Source organism: Phyllobates terribilis, unplaced genomic scaffold (genome assembly GCF_046119375.1).
Source record: "Phyllobates terribilis strain yellow unplaced genomic scaffold, ASM4611937v1 Scaffold_5__5_contigs__length_657084704, whole genome shotgun sequence".
In the NCBI taxonomy this organism is placed as follows: domain Eukaryota; kingdom Metazoa; phylum Chordata; class Amphibia; order Anura; family Dendrobatidae; genus Phyllobates; species Phyllobates terribilis.
The window spans coordinates 15,278,042-15,303,079 of NW_027362765.1; the positions used below are offsets into that span (position 1 = coordinate 15,278,042).

The following is a 25,038-nucleotide window of genomic DNA, read 5'->3' on the forward strand; positions in this document are numbered from 1 at the left end:
CGGAATTCCGTAGATGGGCAACAGATTCCAAATGGAATGACTCAGCGCTTTGAAGCAAATTTTGTGAGGGCTTACTGAAAGGTTGAAAAATGCCTTAGCAGTATATGAAACCACCCAGGCCTTGGAGGCTGCCATGTCATTGGCCATACGTCTTGATAGACGCCTTCGGGGGAGGTGGGGAAACCCATGCAGGTAGGGGGTGTCTCTACATCATACATCTCCCCAGAGATTTGCAGGAAAAAAGGCGTATTTTTTTTGTGGGAAAAAGGGACATTTTGTTGGGACCTGTCCTACAATTCCTAAACAAAATGAGTCTCGATTAACTCTTGGTAGTCTGGAATTGGATAAACAAGGAATGCATTTGTTATCAACCTGCAATTCCCGCTTTGTCCTGTCAGCAGAGGTGGTGCTAGAGAGCAAAAGAGAGAAAATTTCTGTGTTTGTTGACAGTTGAGCCGGAGTCAGCATGGTTGATGCTGAGTTTGTGAAAACTCATGGTCTTGCTTTCTGTGCTTTAGCTGAACCTATTTCCATCTTTGCCATTGACTTGGCGACACTTGCACAGAAAGCATTTACTTAGATTGTAAATAATGTAAAACTGATTGTGGGGTCAGTTCATTGTGAAATAATCTCTTGCTATTTCCACACCGATTGTTTTGGGTATTCCCTGGCTTGTTAAACATAATCTGTTGGTGGATTGGCAAGCCGGGGAGATTATTGAATGGAGAGATTACTGCCATGAGAACTGTTTAGATATTTCCCTTGCTACTGACTCTACGGAAATATTACCTGCTTTTCTGTCTGGTTTTAAGGATGTTTTTTCTGAGGGGGGGGTGTCAGGATTTGCCTCCTCATCGTGCTTATGACTGTCCTATTAACCTAACCCAAGGAGCTAAACTACTGAAATCCAGACTGTATAATCTTTCTGGCCCTGAGAGACAAGCCATGAAGCATTTCATTGCGGAAAGTCTGGAGAAAGGACATATCAGACCCGCATCTTCGCCCGTGGTGGCAGGGTTCTTCTTTGTGAAGAAAAAAGATGGCGGTCTACGTCCCTGTTTAGATTTCCGGGAATTAAATCAAATTACCATCCGTGATCCATACCCTCTTCCTCTGATTTGTTCAGGCAAGTTGTAGGAGCTAAGGTATTCTCCAATTTGGATTTAAGGGGAACGTACAACCTGGTTAGAATCAGAGAAGGGGACAAATGGAAAACATCGTTCAGTACCCCGAAAGGACATTTCGAGAGTTTGGTTATGCTGTTACGCTCACGCCCGGACTGACTGGCGTGAGCGTGGTTAGTGGTCCCTCTGGGCCACGAACCGATGAGTGCCTGGAGGGACGTGACTAGGGGCCTCGCCAGATCCGACCACGAACACACGGCGGCTTAATCGACTCCGTGGTCCGAGGAGGGACGTGGGAGGTGGCCCAGGTGCTACTCCAGGTCAGACCCCAGTCACAGCTGTTGGCCCACACCGGGGAATGCAGGAACGGGTAGGTTAGGCTGGTATGCAGACAGGTGGGTACTGACAGGCACGGCTGGTATGCAGACAGGTGGGTACTGGCAGGCACGGCTGGTATGCAGACAGGTGGGTACTGGCAGGCACGGCTGGTATGCAGACCGGCGGGTACTGGCAGGCACGACTGGTATACTGACAGGCCGATACTGGCAGGTAGGAAAACAGGCTGGATAGGGACCAGTACAGATTGGGATACAGGAACAGAGCCGCAGGTGCGGTGGACAAGCAGAGCAGAGCAGAACCACAGGCGCCGAGGACAAGCGGAGCAGAGCAGAACCGCAGAGGACAAGCGGAGCAGAGCAGAACCGCAGGTGTGGAGGACAAGCGTAGCAGAACAGAACTGCAGGCACGGAGGACAAGCGGAGCAGAGCGGAACCGCAGGCGCGGGGGACAAGCGGAGCAGAGTGGAACCGCAGGCGCGGAGGACAAGCGGAGCAGAGCGGAACTGCAGGCGCAGAGGACAAGCGGAGCAGAGCAGAACAGCAGGTGCAGGCAGACAGGACAGGGCTCTGTTCACATGGAACAGACTGGGAAACACAGGAAGATAGCTAGAATGCAGGAGGTAGATACGGAGGCAGGAAAACGGGACAAGCAGAACCAGATACACACAAGGTACTTGCAATGAAGTAGCGAGTGGACACAAAACTCACAAACAGAAGTACAGAGACAACGAGTTGGAGTTAGGTACTAGTTCAGACACAGGAGGAAAAGGGAAAGATCGGACATAGAGACAAACAGGTAATGGACTAGGACACAGTTCAGACAGGAACTGACACTGGAATGAGATACAGGAACGAGCCTGGGTACTCTGCCCCCAGGGTGCAGGAATAGACTAGAAGTCACAGATACAGGTAACGGGCCTGGGTACTCAGCCCCCAGGGTGGCAGAAACAGACAAGATACAGGACAGGACCTGGCAACTCAGTTGCACAGAACACACTGAAAGAAAGTGTTGCTCAGGCACCTCCCACAGGGTGGGGGAGGTTTAAGTATCCAGTGACTCACAGCAATAGGCTGGGGATGCATTAGGACTGCGCACACTGTAGCTTTAAGAATCAGGAAGTAACAGCGCCACCGCCCTAAGCCAGCAGACAAGAGACAAGCACACAGCAAGTAAAGGAGTATAGTGCACAGCCTGGACTGATAGGTAAGTTGGCGGTCTTGCATGGTGGGAGATGGTAAGCCATGCCAGTACACCGCCAGGGATGTTACATATGCCTTTTGGCTTGACCAATGCACCTGCGGTATTCCAGCATTTCATAAATTATATTTTCCATCATTTGGTAGGGAGGTTTGTGGTGGTCTATCTGGACGATATTTTGGTTTACTCATCTGATTTTGAGACTCATCGCGGGCACGTTAGGCAGGTGCTCCAGATATTAAGGGATAAACTTTATACCAAACTGGAAAAATGTTTTTTCGCTGTTCAGGAGATTCAGTTTTTGGGGTATTTGTTGTCATTTTCGTGTTTTTGGATGGATCCGAAGAAGATCTGTGCAGTCCTTGACTGGGAACGTCCCGAGAGCCTGAAGGCCCTACAACGTTTTCTGGGCTTTACTAATTTTTACTGGAAATTCATCCAAAATTACTCTGTTATTGTGAAACCCCTTACTGACATGACTAAGAAGGGGTCTTATTTTTCCAAATGGTCAGATGCTTCCCTCCAGGCTTTTTCTTCCTTAAAGAATCATTTTGCCACTGCACCTATACTCAGTCAACCCGATGTTTCCCAACCCTTCATTGTAGAAGTTGATGCTTCAGATGTCGGGTTGGAGCTGTGTTGTCTCAGGGTTCGCCCCCTGGTAAATGGCGTCCATGTGCCTTCTTTTCTAAAAAATTGTCTTTGGCTGAGAGAAATTATGATGTGGGTAATACGGAACTTTTGGCCATCAAATTGGCGTTCGAGGAATGGCAACATTAGTTGGAGGGGGCTGTCCATCGCATTACTGTTATTACTGACCATAAGAACCAGTCATTTCTCCAGTCAGGTAAACATCTCAACCCTAGGCAAGCCAGATGGTCCCTGTTTTTTTACGAGTTTCAATTTTGTTGTCACTTTTCATCCAGGGCTCAAAAACGTCAAGTCTGATGCTTTGTACCGGAGCTTCCCTGGTGGTGGTGACCATGAGAACCCAGCCCCGATATTACAGAAAGGGGTAGTCATTTCGGCACTGTATCTTGAACTGGAGGGTGAGGTGTTGGAGGCTCAGGGGGACACCCCTGCCTCCTGCCCTTCAGTAAGGTTATTTGTACCATCTAATCTGCGCCACAAAGTAATTAAGGAACATCATAACTCTGTGTTTGCTGGGCATCCAAGTGGTAAGGCAACCGCGGACCTCCTCTCTCGTCGTTTTTGGTGGCCTGGGTTGCATCGGGATGTGATTGAACACTTAGCTGCTTGTATTATTTGCGCGCATTCTAAGGTTTTGCATACGTGTCAGTCTGGTACTCTTGTTCCACTACCTATCCCTAGTAGGCCATGGACACACTTGTCCATGGATTTTATTACTGACCTACTGGTTTCTGCAGGCAAAATGGTGGTTTTGGTGGTAGTAGATAGGTTCAGTAAAATGTTTCACTTCGTCGCATTGCCTGCACTTCCAAATGCCAAAACACTTGCTCAGGTGTTCATAAATGAGATCGTGAAGCTTCACGGGTTTCCCTTCAATGTGGTGTCAGATCGGGGGACCCAGTTTGTTTCCAAGTTCTGGAAGGCATTCTGTTTTCGACGGGGGTACAGCTTTTCCTCTGCCTTCACCCTCAGTTGAATGGTCAGACCGAGCGGGTCAATCAGAATTTGGAGACCTACCATATGTGTTTCATCTTCGAAAATCAGAAGGATTGGGCAGCCTACTTACCTCTGGCAGAATTTGCCATTAATAATCATCATCAAGAATCCACTGGCAGGTCACCGTTCTTCAGTGCATACGGTTATCACCCACAGTTTGGTACCTTTAGTGAGGGAGGAACTTCAGGAGTTCCTGAGGAGGAACGGTTTGCTTCGTCGTTCTCCTCGGTATGGCAGGGTGTTCTGAGTAATTTAAAGATCATGGGAGACAGGTATATACATATGGCTGACAGAAAATGCTTGCCAGGTCCGGACCTGAATGTGAATGACTGTGTGGTTGTCTACCAGGAAGATTGAATGTTCCTTCTTGGAGGCTGGGACCTTGGTTTATTGGTCCCTATAAAATAACTGCCGTCATTAACCCAGTAGCGTTTTGTCTTGAACTTCTTCAGGCCCTTAAGGTCCACAACGTGTTCCACAGGTCCTTACTCAAAAAGTATGTGTAACCTCTTGAACCTTTGCCTCTGCCACCGCCCCCAGTAGTGGTTGGTAATCTGGAGTTCCAAATTTTGAGGATTGTAGATTCTCGTCTCCAACGTCGTTCTCTACAATACTTGGTGCACTAGACAGGCTATGGTCCAGAGGAGAGGAAGTGGGTTTCAGCGTCAGAGGTGAACACTCATTCCACACCTCTTATCCTGAGAAACCCGGTCCTGAGGCCACTGGTAGAGGGGGGGGGTACTGTTACGGGTGTGTCAGAAGTGACAGACAGTCGGCCTGCAGTTGGTTGCAGGAGATCTCTACGTTTGGCATTACAGACATCTTCTTTGAGGCTGTCTCTAGGACCCAGCGGCTACTTTCCTCTGGCTAATTAACACCCTGCCTGGGGGTATAAATACCTGCTGTGTTTCAGAGAGAGGTGCCGGCGATATTCATTACTACTTGTGAAGGCTTCTTTTTTTTAAATCAAATAGGTTTTTATTGAACATATTTCAAGTATACAATAACTTCAAAAGCATCGCATTTTTTAGAACAATAAGAAAACACAAACCCCTTTATAATCCCTCCCCCCCCACCCTTTTTCAACAGCAACCCTTCCCTTATATTGTATTATATTGAAAGGTAAAGAGAAATGTAAAAAAATTCCCATGCCGCTAAAGAACTCTCCTATTAGACCGTTATGATAAAAAAAATAAAAAAAAGACAAGACAAAACCCAAAGGTACATTCCTGAAATGTCAGTTTATACTTCCTTATTCATGTTTGAACTCTGTATTCTTAGATTCCTTTATATTGTATCCAAGGTTCCCATACTTTTTCAAATGTTTTTTGCTTTCCTCTTTTCCCATATATTCTTCTTTCCATTTGTATAGTGAATTCTATTTGTCTAAAAAATTCTTCCTCGGAGGGAGGATCAGCCCCAATCCAGTTTCTCGCTATAACTTTCCTAGCACAATAAAGTATTCTAGCAATAGCTATTTTTATATTTTTGTCAGCTAATATTTTATCTACATAACCGAGCAAGCATGTTATAGGGTCTCCTGGGACTTCGCAACTATACGCCCCATCAATTGCAGCAAGGACCCCAGACCAAAACCTTAATAGTCTAGGGCATTCCCACATCATGTGGAATATACCCGCCTCCCCTCCCCCACATCTTGGGCATTTTGAGTCGCCCCTTAGTCCCATTTTATGCATAATTAGCGAAGATCTATAGACTCTGTGGATTACATAAATATGAGACAATCTTGCAGGTTCGCTCATTGAGAGTATAGGTATGTATTCCAGTATGTTTTCCCAAATGTCGTCCCTTATTAGACCAATCTCTTCTTCCCATCTACTTTTAGATCTTATTGGAAACTCCAGTGAATACGTATGCATCAAGTCCCTATACGTGTTCGATATTACTCCCCTAGTTGTTCCCTCCTGACAAATATATTCCAAAACTAGATCTGTTTCCACTATCATACGTTTTTTAGTTCCTTGGGACTTGATTGCATGATTAATCTGTCTATAATGATACCATTCTGAGTTTGGCAGCAAAAACTCACTCTGTAGCTGCCAGAAGGATTTGACACATGTATTTAATTCCTTTATCTATCCATTCTCTCATGACATCAATCTTTTGCATTTCTGGGAGGTTATTATTATTCCATATAGGAGTAAATTTAGTTAGGCCCTTTATTCCTCTCACTCTCTTTACCATATTCCAGATTTTATATATAAGTTCCACTGTAGGCCCCCCCCCCCCAATCTATTCATGTCTCCTCCCTCCAAACCCTCTAATATTTGTCTTTCTCCCATGGAATATTCCAAGATTCTTTTTATAGATCCGCCAGTCCCTAGACATGACCATCCCCTAAAGTGTTGACTCTGTGCTGCTAGATAATACATTTCTGGGTTCGGCAGTGCCAGTCTGCCCTCCTCCTTAGGTCGTTGGAGAGTTTCCAATTTTATTCTTGCCTGCTTCTTTCCCCATACCAGAGCTCTAATCATTACATTTAGGGATTTAAATCTCTTTTTAGATATCCAGACGGGGGCATTATGCAGGATATATAATAACTTAGGCATCAAAATCATCTTAAATAAATTTATTCTCCCCACCACCGTTAAATGTAATTTATTCCATATATCTATTTTGGATTTCAATTTTGGAAGCAGTGGCGATAAGTTAATGTTGAGATAATCTGATATCGGTATAGATATTTGTATGCCTAAGTATTTAAACTCTTTTTTAACCTGAAAATTATCAACTTCCCTTTCCCCATTTATCCGATCCGCCTCTTGGTCTACTTTAAACAATACTGATTTGGACCAGTTAATCTTCAGCCCCAATATCTTCCCAAACCTTTCAATTATTTGCATGGCATGGCTCAATGAATCATCTGAGTCGCTCAAAAATAGCAAAATATCATCTGCATACAGAGCAATTTTTTCCTCCAGCACTCCATACTTGAATCCCCGGACTTCCCCTGTCTCCCTGATAAGTGCAGCCAAAGGTTCAATTGCCATGGCAAAAAGAAGCGGCGACAGTGGACACCCCTGTCTGGTTCCTCTATCCAAATGAAATGTAGGCGATACTGCTCCGTTAACTCTTATCCTGGCAACAGGTTGGGAATATAATAGTTGTACCCATTCAATAAACCTTGGTCCGAGGCCAAATTTTTGCATAACTATCCACAGATATTCCCATTGTACACTATCAAACGCCTTTTGGGCGTCCAGTGAGGTGATTATTCTACGGCCAGGATTATCGGGTTTTAATTGGAGATTAAGATATAATCTTCTTATGTTAGCCGCAGTGGATCTGTTGGGCATAAACCCAGACTGGTCTGGAGGTATTAATGAAGAGATTACCCCTGTTAACCTATTAGCCAAGACTTTGGCCAATATTTTAATATCAGCTGTCAGTAGAGAAATTGGTCTATATGACTCAGGCGTTCTCGGGTCCTTCCCTTCCTTTAGGATCACCACAATCATCGCCTCTCTCATGGAAGCTGGCAGTGTCCCCCCCCTCCCTGGACTCATCAAATACTTTCAGTAATTTAGGCAGCAGGAGTTCAGCAAATTGTTTATATACTTCTGACGGTAGCCCATCTACTCCTGGGGCCTTCTCATTGGCCATTCCATGCAGAGCCGCCTCCATTTCCTCAATAGTAATAGGGGAGTCTAATTTTTCCCTATTCTCATTATTTAGTTTAGGAAGTGAGACCGAGTCAATAAAGCTATCTATCTCTGCCGATGTCGCCACCCCCTCCGAGGAATAAAGTTTCTTATAGAAATCACCAAAGATGTTCAATATACCCTCCAGCTTAGTAATAATCTTCCCTTTGTCATCAATCATTTCATGGATAAAGGAGTTGTTTCTTTGTGCCGATGCTATAACCGATAACAGATGTCCAACCTTCTCCCCATCAGCATAAAAGCTAGCCTTCCTGAACGCTTGGATCTTTGCCATTTTGTCTATCAGAATCTCATTTATCTTATCGTGCGCATTTCTAAGATCACGCTGTACCTCAGGAGTGTTACTGTTTATAGCTTCTTCCTCCGCCCTTCTCAATGCTTCTAAACCTTCTCTTTCTTCTTTTTTAGTTTGTGATTTGCGCCTACAAATGTCTCTAAACAATAGTCCCCTAAGATAGGCTTTCATCGCATCCCATTCTATTAATTTGTTTGTGCTACCCTCATTATGAACAAAAAATTCTTTCAATTCTTCTTCCATTCTCTGAACATTAATATATTGTAGCCAGACGGGATGCATTTTCCACCCCTCCCTGACTATTCCTCTTTGGGGTCCATATCCAATGGTTACCATACTTGGGCTATGGTCTGAAATTATTCTAGGGAGATAATGTACATCCTTTATCATAGAGTCTACTATTCCGTCCGCCAATGCTAGATCTATACGTGATAATGTACCATATGACGTTGAGTGACACGAGTAACACCGTTTCCCTGTATTTCTGACCCTCCATGTGTCAATCAGTCCTATTTCTTTTATGAAGTAGCTGAAAACTGTATTGGTATTTTCCTGTATGTTTGCTTGTCTCCTACTCCTGTCCAAAAAATTGTCTATTACATTATCGAAGTCCCACATCATCAAAAGCGGTAGAGTTTTTCCCCTTTCTGCATATTCTCGCATTAATCTAATTTTGGTGCTGGAGTAAGGGGGTGGAATATATAGTGCCGCTATACACATCGGGATTCCAAAGAAAGTCCCCTTAACTGCTATCCCCTGCCCTTCTGGATCAATGTACACATCCAATTCTTCAAAAGGAGTGGATTTATTAATTAGAATTGAAACACCTCTAGCATAATTAGAGAAAGTGGAATGATACGCCTTCTGTAGCCATCTTCTATTTGTAACCTGCGTTGTTTCTTTTTGTAAATGGGTCTCTAAAAGACATATTACCGAGGCCCCTTGATCCTGCATACTTTTAAATATTGTTGCCCTTCTATTTTTTTCCGATAAACCCCTAACATTCCAGCTTATAACCTTAAAACTGCCCATGATATACAATTAACAATGTTTCTCTTATCTTATTTCTCTTTATTGCTGTCGGAACCCTCCCTCCTTCTCTCCACCCTCCTCCCCCCTCCCTCCCCTCCTGCCCTCTTTGTATGCTCTCTAGGAGCTGTGGGTTTTCCATTCCTGTTTGGAACTCCCAATTACAGAATACCCTATTTAGGTTTCTCATTTTAAGTTTCCCCCCCTCCCGCCACTCCCAAAGGTACTTTCTATAATTTAACATCAATATAATTTGTCTTTGGTATCAGCTATTATTGTTATATTTAAGATTAACATTCTACTCTCACCACCGTCTGGCCCACCAACACGGGCTCCAAGTTAACATCCCCATGTCTCGCAACTCCTCCTTTCTTCTTAAATCACCCCTCCCCCTACCTTGGAGGATGAGAGAAAAACAAAACAAAATACAATACATCAACATTGTGAAACCAACATAGTCCCGGACCAATACGAAAAGGGACCAAAATATAGATGGAAGGTAAGGGGTAAAAAATAACCCCCCCCCCCCCTCCTATTCATTTGGCCGGGACAATATTATAGGATTGCCTATTGTGTTCTGTGAGAAAACAAGTAACCAAATACGCAAATCCAGTTATTGGATTGTTGCCGCGAGACATCAAAACGTCAGTTTGATAAGTGCTCTCAGCCGACCCTTCCCTTAAGGGAAATTTCTGAGTGTCTTGGCAAGTTCTCATTTCTTTACTTGCAGAGACTTAGCATTAACATCAATCCATTCTGCGGCTTCCTCTGGTTTTGCAAAAAAGAAAACTTTATCCATAGCACTCGCAGCTTAGCGGGGAACAACATTGAGTACTTTGCACCCAGCTCTCTCAGACGTCTTTTAACTCCTCCAAATTGCATTCGCTGCTTTTGGACAGCTACCGAGTAATCAGGATATATGCCGATCCGCTGGCCATTTATTGTGATCTCACCATCTTCTCTTGCTTTGCGGATAATGATATCTCTGTCTCTATAGTGGAGTAACTTTGCAATCATAACACGCGGCCCTTTTCCCGGGGGTTGAGGCTGCATTGGTACTCTGTGTGCACGCTCCACCGCATAAAATTTAGTAAGGGAATCTGCCCCAATTTTTTCTTTTAGCCATTTTTCAATGAAATCAGTGGGATCTTTTCCCTCAGACTTTTCCGGGAGTCCGACTATTCTAATATTATTTCTTCTGGAGCGATTCTCCAGGTCATAATTTTTGGTCATAATGTCTGATATTTGTTGTTTAAATTGTTTTTCAGATTTTGTAAGTTTATTAATCTGATCCTCTGTTTCTCCCACTCTGGTTTCCACCTCAGTAGCTCTGATGTTAGCTTTGTGCATATCTTTTTTTAAGGTGGTCACTTCAGATTGCACTCCCAGAAATTGCTGAGTAAGGCTGCGTTCACACATTGCGTATTTTTGCGCGCGCTTTTTCAAAATACGCAATGTGCCTTGTGTCTGCCAGCAAAGTGAATGGGAAATTCACTTTGCCGTTCAGACACTGTGTGATTTTACGCAGCGCGAAAGCGCAGCTGCGTAAAGAATTGACATGTCAATTCTTTACGCACCGCGGCCTGCACTTTCTCACATATTGTGCCAATTATAAGCGATGGACTTACGCAGCGGTGTTCACACACTGCAAAATTCCAGCGCTTTTTTACGGAGGTGCAGGAGAAACTACATAATACAGTATGAGTGTACACTGCAGAAAAAACGCATGCGTAAAAAAACGCAGCAAAAAACGCAGTGTATGAATGGAGATGCTTTTTTTACCTGCGTAAAAAAACGCAGGTAAAAACTGCAGGAAAACAGGCGCGCGTAAAAAAAAGCAGCAAATACGCAATGTGTGAACGCAGCCTTAGTGTAGTAAGTGCCTGTTTACAAAAGGACACCACAGCAAATACGTCCTTAATAGTGGGATTCTCCTCTATCTCTCCCTCCTCCTGTGCTGTGGGAGATAACGTTTCACTATCATTACAATTACACTCTGGTGGTCTGCCTTCCTCCCCTTCAATTGTCTGCCCCACCATCTCCTCCTCCTCTGACTCCTCTCCTCTGTCCAGCTTGGTTTCCATCCCCCCATCCTGCGTCCTTCTGTCTTCGGCGGGTCATTTCTGCTCCGCTCCGTGCTTCACAGCTGTTGCTCCTGCTTTCCACAGCTCATCCCTCCCCCTCCGGTCGGCTGAGACAGACGGTGGTGGCTGCGTATCTTCTCAAAAATCAGGTAGCAGCGGGAGACCATGGGACGCACGACCGCTCACATCTCCTGCCAGGCTCCGCCCCCCACTTGTGAAGGCTTTAGCAAGAGAAGTACTTCGTCCTCTCTAGAGCTTGAGGACATGTTCACATTTGTCTGGAGTTGTCTAAAGCTAAGCAATTTCCCCGATTGTGTACCCTTGTTGTCTATATTGTTTAGTGGAGATCGACTAGTGCTCATCTCCTCCCTTCCCTAGCCTTAGCCATATGCCACAGAAAGACAGGGCGAGGCACACGTGCGGCGATTGGTGAAGAGCCAATACAGGGACGTTAGGGGAGACAGGGTGACACTAGATCAACCTAGGAGGTCTCCATTTTCCCCGCTTTCTCTAGAGTCTGGGCTCCCTTTCCCTCTTCCCTTTGTGTTGCACTAAGTCTTTTAAACACCTTGCATGACGGATACATTCTGGAAACAAGTCCTGTGGACAGATGAGGCTAAAATAGAACTCTTTGGCCACTATAATCAAAAGGTGTATATGGAGAAAAAAGGGCACAGAATTTCAGGAAAAGAACATCTCACCAACCATTAAACATGGGGGTGGATCAATCATGCTTTGTGGTTGTGTTGCTGCCAATGGCACGGGGAACATTTCACAGGTAGAGGAAAAAATGGATTCAATGAAATTTCAACAAATTCTTGATAGAAACATAACACCATCGGTAAAAAAAAGCTGACATTGAGAAGAGGGTGGCTTCTACAAAATGATAATGATCCTAAACACACGTCAAAATCCACAATACACTACCTCAAAAGGCACAAATTGAATGTTTTACAATGGCCCTCACTATCCCCTTATGTGAAAATCATTGAAAGTCTGTGGCTAGACCTCAAAATAGCAGTGCACGCAAGACGACCCAAGAATCTCACAGAACTTGTAGAATTTTCCAAGGAAGAATGGATGAAAATCCCTCAAACAAGAATTGAAAAACTCTTGGCTGGCTACTAGGTACTAACCATGCAGGGTGCCCAAACTTTTGCATCAGTCCATTTTCCTTTTTATGATTTTTAAAAAGTAAAAGACGTCACTGTCCCCAACTTTGGACAAATCTAGTATTAAGAGGAAATTGGAGAGCAGCCAAACCCCTGGCTTCCTGTTGATGTTCAACACGTCCGAAGGCGAGGACAGTGAAGCTGGCGCTGATTGGGTGCAGGGCTTGTGTGATAAAACAACCTCATGAGCCCCGGAAAGACTCTTGGCTGGCTACAAAAAGTGTTTACAAGCTGTGATACTTTCAAACTTTTGCATCTGCCAATTTTTCTTTTTGTAATTTTTAAAAGGTAAAAGATTACATCACTGTCCCCATCTTCAGACAAATCGAACATTAAGAGGAAATTGTGTGATGTAACAATCTCAAAAGCCCCGGGAACGCGAGTCCCGACACCGCTGCAACAGCGCTGGCAAAGAAAGCGAGAATGAGTGTTTTTATTTTAATGAGGCCAAACATGAGGAATGACAAAAGGTTGTCCTAGTAGTGGACAACCCCTTTAAGAAGATACAATTTTAAGTTCAAAAATTTCCAACATTCTGATCATGAAAAAGGCTTCTCCCCTGTGTGACTTCTCTGGTGAGTAAGAAAAGATGATTTATTCACAAAACATTTCCCACATTGAGAACATGAAAATGGCTTCTCCCCTGTGTGAGTTTTCTGGTGCTTAATAAAATATGATTTCTGGTTAAAACATTTTCCACATTCTGAACAGGAAAAAGGCTTCTCCCCTGAGTGAGTTCTTTGGTGCTTAACAAAATCTGAGTTATCGTTAAAAGATTTCCCACATTCTGAACATGAAAAAGGCTTCTCCCCAGTGTGGGTTCTCTGATGCTTAACCAAATTTGATTTCTGGTTAAAACATTTCCCACATTCTGAACATGAAAAAGGCTTCTCCCCTGTGTGGGTTCTCTGGTGCTTAACCAAATCTGATTTATGGTTAAAACATTTCCCACATTCTGAACATGAAAAAGGCTTCTCCCCTGTGTGGGTTCTCTGGTGGCAATTAAGATTCGATTTATGGCTAAAACATTTCCCACATTCTGAACAGGAAAAAGGCTTCACCCCTGTGTGGATTCTCTGGTGGCTATCAAAATTCACTTTTCGGTTAAAACATTTCTCACACTTGGAACAAGAAAATCTATTCTCTGCTGTGTGAAATTTTTCATGTTGAAGAAAAGACTTTTCGAGGGGAAAACTATTTCCATATTCTGAACTTGAAAATGGCTTCTTTTCTTTAGGAACAGTTAGTTTTTTAATGCTTATTTTTTTACTTTGATTTTCCTCAGTAGTCAGTAATGAATCGGAAGACACAACCTGTTTCAAATTATCACATAACAGATTTTTGCTGTAAAGGGATGATGGTATATCTGGAGTAATGTCATTCACTTCAATTGTATCCTGTGGGATCTCAAGATCGAATTTAAAAATTGAAGATGTCAGCTGTCCTTCTGATCTCCTGGTACAGTCATCTGCCAAGAATAAAAACAATTATTATTTTAGAATAAAATATCCTTGAATTTTATATTTTTTAACATTTCTACTTTTACAGTCCATAAAAATGGTAAGTTATGTAAAAATCCAAGACAATGACAATTCACAGTCTAGTAGTAAACCTCATAGGATGAACCAGTAGAGCGTGGTGTTCAACTGTTTGTTCATTCTGCCTCCCAAATATGGAATAAAAAGCCACCAAACAATGTTATGTAGGTGAAAATAATGCCAATAAAAACTTCTACTTTTCTCACAAAAAACAAGTCCCCCTCAGGTTTATCATCTGTCAATGGAAAAACAGAGGTTTCCACATTATTAGTGGCACAAAGGCTCTTGAAAAGCAACATGGCTTCCATAAACCAATCCAGCAATATCCGCTCTCCCAAAGTCAAATCTCCTCCTCGCTTCTGAGCCTTGCAGTGTGTTCAAACCACATTTAGCATCCATGTATTTGGCATTACTATAGTGAGAAGAACCCACTTAATTTATGGTGTGTGTCTCCTGGAGCACAATCTGGGCACTATGTGTTGGGTAATAAAATAGTATATTTCCACTTTTCACTCTCCAACATCCACTGTGTGCTAATTTCTGTGCAGTCAAAATAGTGGCTGTGCAGTTAAAATAGTCACTACTCCTATAGATTAATTCGCTGAGGGTTATAATTTCCAAAATGGAGTTACTTTATGGGGATTTCTACTGCTGTGGTTTTCTGCCATTTTGTTATATTAGGGGTTCTGAAGATGGTGTGTCCCATTTTCTCTGGGATCTGCTCCTACGTCATCTGCTTCTGTCACCAGTAGCTGCCTTATTCATTCTGCAGGTGGCACTGGTGATAGAGATGTCAGAACCAGAAACTCTGGGCGGTGCAGGCTCTGTTCAGCCACTAAGATTAGGGTGCCTGGGACCAGTAGTACCATCCAGTCTGGCAGTATGGGTGTGTGTGCTGTCCAGTTGGAGTAATCTGCTCCTTACTTCAGCCAGTTGGAAAGCACCACACCCTTCTAAAGCTGAAAGCATATTGCCGGAAGCTGCCAGATACAGCCTCGTTCTCCTCTGGTTCAGTCCTCTGTGCTCATCTCCCGGCTTGTGTATTTGTTTCCTGTTGTGACCCTGGCCCATTTACTGACTACTCTTGTGTCTTCTGATTTTGTATTTTCTCTGCCCTCCTGGTTCTGACCCGGCTATCGGACTATTCTTCTTCCTATCTCACTCCACAGAACAGCAGGTAACACCGTGGCCCATGTCATCATGACAACATCCAGGTCACCAGGAGGCAGGAAATTACTTTGGTCATGCGCAGTGCATGAACAAAGTAATGTCTCCACTGTGTGCAGCGCTGACAGGCTGCATTGCATAGGGAGCTGCTGCTCTCTATGCTAATCAGCCGACTAGGCTGCAAAAAGTGAAAGTCCCATAGTGGGACAATGTGTAAAAAGTAATAAAAAGGGTAGGAAAGTGAAAAAAAAAATTATAGTAAAAATATAAAAGAAAAATGAAAAAAATAATCCCCAACAAATAAAAATATATTGTACCCATAATATTTATTATTATTTATTATGCAAAAAATAAAAATAAACCAATAAAAGTACACATATTTTGTATCGGTGCGTTCGGAACGACCTGACCTATAAAACTGTCCCACTAGTTAACCCCTTTAGTGAACACGGTAAAAAAATAAAAATAAAAAACGAAGCAAAAAACAATACTTTTTCCATCATACCGACAAACAAAAAATGGATCAAAAAGACGAATGTAAATAAAAATGGTACCACTGAAAACGTCATCTTGTCCCACAAAAATCAAGCCATCACATGACTCTGTCGGCCAAACTATGGAAAAATTATAGCTCTCAAAATATGGCGATGCAAAGGTCTTTGCAGAAAAAAGCGTCTGTTAGTGTGTGACAGCTGTCAATCATAAAAACCCAATATGAATCTGGCATCGCTGTAATCGCACCGACCCGAAGAATAAAGTCGTCTAATCACTAACACCACACGAGGAACGGCGTAAAAAAATAAACTTTACGGTTAGGGTTGTATTAGGGTTGGGCTAGGGTTAGGGTTGGGCTAGGGTTAGGGTTGTGCTAGGGTTAGGGTTGTGCTAGGGTAAGGGTAGGGTTGGGGTTAGGGTTGGGCTAGGGGTGTATTAGGGTTGGGTTTAGGGTTGGGCTAGGGTTAGGTTTGGGCTAGGGTTAGGGTTGGGGTTAGGGTTGGGGTTAGGATTGGGGTTAGGGTTGGGGCTAGGGTTTGGGTTGGGATTTTTTTTAAAGTAAAGAAAAAAAAATGACGACAATATGGCGACCAGTGTTGAGCGCAAGTGCTCGCTACTTGAGTTTGCATCGGGTGCTCGGGTATGCACTGAGTATCGCGGGTGTTCGAGTGACATGCTCGAGCCTCTGCCGCATTTGCTTCGCGGCCAAAAAAAACGTTGCTGGGATCGGCTGCCATGCATGGTGGGGCTTCGAACCTGTCACTCATTAACCCGAGATACATGGTGCATACTTGACTACCCGATGCAAACTCAAGTAGCGAGCACTTGCGCTCAAGACAAATGACAACTTATTCAATATGCTGATCTAATGTTATCAAATTCTGTCGTACCTCTGGGTTCAAGATGTACACTATAACCCTTGATAAAATCTTTGAGGGGTCTAGTTTCCAAAATGGAGTCAATTGTGGGGGTTTCCACTATTTAGGCACATCAGGGGCTCCCGAAATGCGACATGGCGTCTGCTCTTGATTCCAGCCAATTTTGCATTCAAAAAGTCACACAGTGCTCCTTCCCTTCTGAACCCTGACGTGCACCCAAACAGTGTATTTTCCCCACATATGGGGTATTGGCGTACTCAGGAGAAATTGCACAATAGTTTTTAGGTTCCATTTTCTCCTCTTACCCTTGTGAAAATAAAAAAATTTGGGGCTAAAAGATAATTTTTGTGGAAAAAGTTTGATTTTTTTATTTTCATGGCTCCATGTTATAAACTTCTGTGAAGTACCTGGGGGTTAAGGGTGCTTACCACACATCTAGATAAGTTCCCTGAGGGGTCTAGTTTCCAAAATGGTGTCACTTATGGGGGGTTTCCACTGTTTAGGCACATCAGGGGCTCTCCAAACGCAACATGGCGTCCGCTAATTATTCAAGCAAATTTTACATTCAAACAGTCAAATGGCGCTCCTTCCCTTCCGAACCATGCCGTGCGCCCAAACAGTGGTTTTCCCCACATATGGGGTATCGGCTTACTCAGGAGAGATTGCACAACAAGTTGCATGGTTCAATTTATCCTGTTACCCTTATGAAAATGCAAAACTGGGGGCTGAAAAACATTTTTGTGGGAAAAATATGAAAATTTAATTTTCACGGCTCCATGTTATAAATTTCTGTGAAGCACCTGGGGGTTCAAGGTGCTCACCACACATCGAGATAAGTTCCCTGAGGGGTCTAGTTTCCAAAATGGTGTCACTTGTGGGGGCTTTTCACTGTTTAGAAACATCAGGGGCTATCCAAACGCAACATGGCGTCCGCTAATTATTCAAGCTAATTTTACATTCAAAAAGTCAAATGGCGCTCCTTCCCTTCTGAGCCCTGCCGGGCGCTCAAACTGTGGTTTTTCCCCACGTATGGGGTATCTGCATGCTCAGGGGAAATTGCACAACAAATTTTGGGGTCCATTTTTTCCTGTTACCACTACTAAAATAAAAAAATTGGGGTCTAAACACTTTTGTGAAAAAAGTTAAATGTTCATTTTTTTCTTCCCTATTCCAAAAATTCCTGAGAAGCACCTGAAGGGTTAATAAACTTCTTGAATGTGGTTTTGAGCACCTTGAGGGGTGCAGTTTTTAGAATGGTGTCACTTTTGGGTATTATCTGTTATAAAGGCCCCTCAAAGTCACTTCAAATGTGATGTGGTCATTAAAAAAATGGTTTTGTAAATTTTGTTGTAAAAATGAGAAATCGCTGGTCAACTTTTAACCCTTATATCTCCCTAATAAAAAAAAATGTTGGTTCCAAAATTGTGCTGATGTAAAGTAGACATGTGGGAAATTTTATTTATTAACTATTTTATGAGATATATCTCTCTGATTTAAGGGCATAAAAATTCAAATTTTGAAAATTGCAAAATTTTCAAAATTTTTGCAGAATTTCCAATTTTTCACAAATAAACGCAAGTTATATCGAAGAAATTTTACCACTATCATGAAGTACAATATGCCACGAAAAAACAATCTCAGAATCAGCGGGATCCGTTGAAGCGTTCCAGAGTTATTACCTCATAAAGGGACAGTGGTCAGATTTGTAAAAATTGGCCCAGTCATTAACGTGCAAACCACCCTCGGGGGTTAAGGGGTTAAAGTACGTTGTGCACCCCAACTTGACAGAAAAAAAACAGAAACGTAGAAATTTTTGCAAATTTATTAAAAAAGAAAAACTGAAATATCACATTTTTTTCAGTCAAGATGAGGTGTAGAGTGTACTTTAATGAGAAAAAAAAATTAACTTTTTAGAATTTACCAAATGGCTGCAATGAAACAAAGAGTGAAAAATTTAAAGGGGTCTGAATACTTTCCGTACCCACGGTAAGTGAGGCAGGGAAATCACACTACAAATCATACAAAATAAAACATGTTACATCCCCAACAACATATGTATGAGGGGAGAACTCCAACATTAAACCGGACTTGCACTCATTTATTGTGGACCATTGGAGCTATTATGAGTCCTGACGAAAAGAGTAGAGAAAGTATTAGTGCTTTCCCATTTTAGGAGAGATTAAGCAGTAATCTGAATTCCTTAGGATTGAAAACAAAATTAAATTTATGACGTGGAGTGAATCCATGAGACCATGGAACCATGCTAAAATATCTCCTGTAGGCATGAATAAATCTATATTACAGCCATCCGCCACGCACAGCTTAGAGATATATCATGGCACTGATGTAAGGTTTTTTATGTAGTTTATTGCGATCCTGTTTGCTGGTTTTAAAAGAAATTGAAAAGTCAGAATAAAGGGAAACTCTGTTGTTATTGTACAGAAATTCACACTTGGCCCTCACTGCACATTTAATGTTGTCGATCAAAAAAGTGAAGTTTGGTCAGAAAGACTGGACTTGGTCTTGTAGGGACCATATGAGGACATTCAGCAGCACAGAAGGGAGAGAAAGTATATTCTTCCAATAATGTATCCGGGTTCTAGGAAACCAACAGCATCATTACCCTCCGCTTTCTCTTACAGGCTCATCATAATATTTTTCTTCAAGTGATTTTCTAACTTGTCAGCAAATTCTACGTACGCTGTAACTTGGCTTTGTAGTTTACAGACCTGGGCAGGTAACGGTCAACATCTTCTAATCCCGGGGGGGGGGTAGGTGGGTCCTCCAGGTTGTATGTTTTATAGAAAAGGGCTTTCAATGCCCAATGTCATTTGAACAGTTTTAGATGGAGGAGAATGTTGTGGTCTAGAGGCAAAATGGTGATCACACGAATGTGATACGGCCGGACTACACCATGGATAAAGCAGCCACAGGAGGTGACTGAGAAGAATCTGTGACTCTGTATTTAGTGATTACTACTCACCTGGGCAGTCATCTGTAGGAATTTCCTCTTTACACCACTCATCACCCCTCACATATGTCTCTGTAGTATTAATATGGGTCAGATCTTCACCCTGAAACAAATATTGTATAAGTCACAGACAGATGGAGAAGTCACATCTATGATCAGCTCTGATCCTGCCATCTCCACCATTCTCATTACACAGGTATAAAACATATAATACTGGATAAAACAAGACTGAGCAGAAGACCATCACAGGAGTCTAGACATCATAGGGGAGATTTCATGACACCTTCTATCCACCTACCTGATGATAATCAGGAACATTGAGATCTTCTTGTTTACAGTCCTGTGGAAGAAGAGGATGGTGACATCTCTCTGGTGTTGTCCTCTTACTGGATAGATCTGGAGGAAACAAAAAGAGGGACTGAATTCATTCTTTACATACAGATAATCATAGGCAGTGTGTCTTTAGTCCTGTTTATTACCTGGTGATGTGAGGGGCTGGGGAACCTCCATCATGACGTCCTTGTATAGATCTTTGTGTCCTTCTAAATACTCCCACTCCTCCATGGAGAAATATAGGGCGACATCATGACACCTTATAGGAACCTGACACATATATTGATACCGTCATCTCCCGATCCCTTCATAGCTTTACTGTATAATGTCCCAGCATTCCCAGCAGTGTCACCTCTCCAGTCAGCAGCTCAACCATCTTGTAGGTGAGTTCTAGGATCTGGTCATTGATGTCCTCATGTAGAAAGGGGTGAGGTGGAGGCCCCGTGATTGGGCTCAGGGGTTTTCCCCATCCCTCAGACACAGGGTCCTGACAGCGCTCACTAGAGGTCTTCTTCACTACTGTGTAATCCTGGTTATGGAGAGACACATTAATAAATCTCACTACAGACATTTCCAGAGTCCTCACCTCTCCAGTTCTGTCCATCTGTTATTCCCATAGATAAGAATGATGTAATGTGACGTCATCAGAATCTCTCACCTCTCCAGTAAGCTGGAAGAGGATCTCTAGGGTGAGGTGTAATATCCTCTCCGCCATCTTGTCTCTGTCCATATCCATCTTCGATGGGTAAATCAGGAAAATTCTCTTATATAGAAGATCCTTACTGAGAGGATCCGATATTATAGAGACCTGAATGAGAAGATGATGAGCAGATGTGACATCATAAAAATCCTGTGTAATAATAATACAATTACTGGAGATAATAAGGGAAAGATATGAGGAGATTTCTTACTTTACAGTATTTAGTTTTCTTCTTTATGTCTACTAATAAAACCTAGATATTTTAGGCCACAGACAACAAGCAGTTTCTTCCTCAGAGTCTGCAGGTGAATACATTTCTCATAGACTCATCTTCCATAACGCTAATTCTCATCTTATTTACCAACACTGGAATCGGCATTAACAATACTGCAGGTGTATGGGGGAGTCGGGAGAGATAGTCGTCTGGCAAACGACCGCTCAGCCATCACTTATCTCATGTGTATGGGGCTGTTAGTATTACACTAACAGGCAGTTTAGTAGTACAGTGCATCACCTGAGCAATCAGAGGCTTGTATGTTATATGATCGTACTGATGAGAGTTGTTTAAAAAAAGTTTTAAAAAAATGGTTTAATGTGAAAAAAAAAAAAAAATCACAGTTTCGCCATTTTGGAGTCATATCTCCCAACTCTGCAGACTGCATGCTGCCGATGTACTTGACAGGCCCAGACCAGATGGTATTACTCACTGCACAATGTTAGTTAAGTCACGTCCATAACAACTTTATTATACTCTATTATCCTCTACACAGTGGTGTAGATAGTAATTAGGCCCCCCAACCCCTAACTGCAAAAGGTAAATTTATATATATATATATATATATATATATATATATATATATATATATATATATATATATATTTTATATATATATATATATATATATATATATATATATATATATATATATATATATATATATATATATATATAATGCTTGCATCATACATATCTGTTTCATTCAAGGATTTTTATCCTCTGTTAAATTACATATTTAAATTAGGCCATTGGGCCATATGCTTTTTACTGCTTTTACATAACATATTATAGTATTCAACTATAATTTTTAAATTAATCGTTATATTTGATAAAGAAAACCTTCATCAATTGTAGATACTTTTTTAATAAATATCAAGATTGGTCCGCGACTTTGTCCAAGCTTTGAACTTTGGCCTCTGAGTATTTGAGTTTGACATCCCTGGCTTTAAAGGGAACCTGTCATGTCGTATCTACTATCTACACTGCCCCCATTGCTTTGTTAGTGATGCATTGAGCATCGCTAACAAGCTTTTTTCATTAAAATTGGTGGTAGTAAAATGATTTTATAACATTATATACACTTTGTCCCACCTGCTCGTTTTCAGTCATAGAGTGTGATCCTGCTATTCAGCCACATAGTCTCCATACAGTATTATGGCCCCACATAGTGTTCCATACAGTATAATGGGCCCCACACAGTGCTCCATACAGTATAATGGGCTCCGCAGTCCTCCATACAGAATAATGGGCCAGGCATAGTCCTCCATACAATATAATGGACACCGCATAGTGCTCCGTACAGAATAATGGGCCCCGCATAGTGCTCCGTACAGAATAATGGGCCCCGCAAAGTCCTCCGTACAGAACAATGGGCCCCGCATAGTGCTGCGTACTGTATGCACGGCCCGGCATAGTGCTCCATACTCATCACCAATAAGAAAAAAGAAGTGTCAAGAACAGTAAAAAATATATATTTTATTGGCCAAATAGTAAAAAGCACATAAAATACAAAGTAGCACAGATAATCAATAGTGAACACCATAAAAAGCACCACCAGGAGGCACACACAATGCAAAAAAGGACCACTAATGCATACTCTAAGGGGTCCACCTGTAACCAGGATGTAAATCATAAATAAATATGAAATGGCTAATATCAGCAGAGTAAAGTAGTCAGTGACTATAACATATCCTAAAGTGCATCTTGCATATAATGATGTCATAGACAATACCCATCATATATACAGCCATCTAGATAATGGAGGATCTCCCAAACATACAGTACCAAAACAACTTACATGTGTGCACCAGCTGATGATGCCACTGCCCCTACGCGCGTTTCGGCGTACATGCCTTCTTCCGGGAGTGTGCCTTCTTCACACTTAGAGTATGTATTAGTGGTCCTTTTTTGCTTTGTGTGTGCCTCCTGGTGGTGTTTTTATGGTGTTCGCTATTGATTATCTGTGCTACTTTGTATTTTATGTGCTTTTTACTATTTGTCCAATAAAATATATATTTTTTACTGTTCCTGACACGCCATTTTTCTTATTGGTGATGATTAGTTATGACGTTTTGAACTAATGGAGTGAGTCCGTAAAATGTCTTGTGATTCATCAATTATAACATTATTATGTTATGACATTAATTCATGGGTTAGTATTTGTTTTTTTATAGTGCTCTGTACTGTATACACAGCCCCGCATAGTGCTCCATACTGTATACATGGCCCCGCATAGTGCTCCGTACTGTATACACGGCCCCGCATAGTGCTCCGTACTGTATACACGGCCCTGCATAGTGGTGAACACAGTACACACGGCCCCGCATAGTGCTGCACACAGTATACATGACCCAGCAAAGTGATGCACACAGTATACATGACCCCGAGTAGTGCTGCACACAGTATGCATGACCCCGCATAGTGCTGCACACAGTATGCATGACCCCGCGTAGTGCTTCACACAGTATGCATGACCCCGCGTAGTGCTGCACACAGTATGCATGACCCCGCGTAGTGCTCCACACAGTATACATGACCCCGCATAGTGCTGCACACAGTATACATGATCCCGCATAGTGCTGCACACAGTATACATGACCCCGCATAGTGCTGCACACAGTATACATGACCCCGCATAGTGCTGCACACAGTATACATGACCCCGCATAGTGCTGCACACAGTATACATGACCCCACAAAGTGCTGCACCCAGTACACATGACCCCGTATAGTGCTGCACACAGTACACATGACCCCATATAGTGCTGCACGCAGTATACATGACCCCGCATAGTGCTGCACACAGTATACATGATCCCGCATAGTGCTGCACACAGTATACATGACCCCGCATAGTGCTGCACACAGTATACATGACCCCGCATAGTGCTGCACACAGTATACATGACCCCACAAAGTGCTGCACCCAGTACACATGACCCCGTATAGTGCTGCACACAGTACACATGACCCCATATAGTGCTGCACGCAGTATACATGGCCCTGCATAGTGCTGCACACAGTATATATGACCCCGCATCGTGCTGCACATAGTACACATGACCCCGTATAGTGCTGCACACAGTATACATGACCCCGCATAGTGCTGCACGCAGTATACATGACCCCACAAAGTGCTGCACCCAGTATACATGACCCCACAAAGTGCTGCACCCAGTACACATGACCCCACAAAGTGCTGCACCCAGTACACATGACCCCACAAAGTGCTGCACCCAGTACACATGACCCCGTATAGTGCTGCACACAGTATTCATGACCCTACATAGTGCTGCACGCAGTATACATGGCCCTGCATAGTGCTGCACACAGTATATATATGACCCCGCATAATGCTGCACACAGTATACATGACCCCGCATAGTGCTGTACGCAGTATACATGGCCCCATATGGTGCTCCTCACAGTATACTGGCCCCAGATTAAAAAAAGAAATACTCACCTCTGCAATTCCAAGGCTGATCCCTACTTACTTGTGGGCCCACGGGCCATTCTCCTTTCACTAGTGCTGCGGCCACTCTCCTCTGCGCGCACCCTCCCGTCAGGCGGCACGCCCTCCCGTCAGGCTGTGCGCCCTGATGTGAGGGTGCATGCAGAGGAGAGTGGCAGCGGCAGTATATTGAGGCAATGGCTGACGCCTGGGCAGCCCAAAACGGCTGCTGGAGGACTGGCCTGGGGGGCATTTGCCCCTCTGCCACCTGGCACAGCCCGCCCCTGGCCACACACTCCTTGCTGAGGCACTGCATCTTCAGCTCTCCATAGGAGAACTCATGTCCCAGTTTGGTGACACTGTAGCTTCCTGTCTAGTATAAACAATTGTTTTCTTAAATTCTATTTGTCTTAGATAAGGAATCCTTTCTTAACTTAATCCCCTTTAATTAGGCCTTCTGCTCTCCCCAGTGCTAAGTTCTGTACAGTTTAAGTAGGCCTCCTGGCCTGAGCTAAGGACCTCATCTTGCTGCTCATCTTAGTGAACTTTTATCCCATTAATTAGGCCTCCTGCTCCCCCTTGGCAAAGTTCTGTCCGTTTAAGTAGGCCTCCTGGCCTGAGCTAAGTACCTTACCCTGCTCTTTGCCTCCGCTATGCT

General features: G+C 43.0%; 1 protein-coding gene across 1 annotated transcript in view; it reads right to left on the reverse strand.

Moving 5' to 3' along the window:
- The window catches only part of LOC141270595 (uncharacterized), a 53,358-nt gene that overhangs the window by 28,022 nt on the left and 298 nt on the right, over nucleotides 1-25,038 (reverse strand). The window contains exons 2-8 of the mRNA XM_073680676.1: nucleotides 20,611-20,760; nucleotides 20,305-20,481; nucleotides 20,099-20,222; nucleotides 19,918-20,015; nucleotides 19,632-19,722; nucleotides 13,123-14,038; nucleotides 12,928-12,930 (exon numbers count right to left, since the gene is read on the reverse strand). Coding sequence (XP_073536777.1) covers nucleotides 12,928-12,930; nucleotides 13,123-14,038; nucleotides 19,632-19,722; nucleotides 19,918-20,015; nucleotides 20,099-20,222; nucleotides 20,305-20,481; nucleotides 20,611-20,760 — 1,559 coding nt within the window. The remainder of the gene's footprint in view (nucleotides 1-12,927; nucleotides 12,931-13,122; nucleotides 14,039-19,631; nucleotides 19,723-19,917; nucleotides 20,016-20,098; nucleotides 20,223-20,304; nucleotides 20,482-20,610; nucleotides 20,761-25,038) is intronic.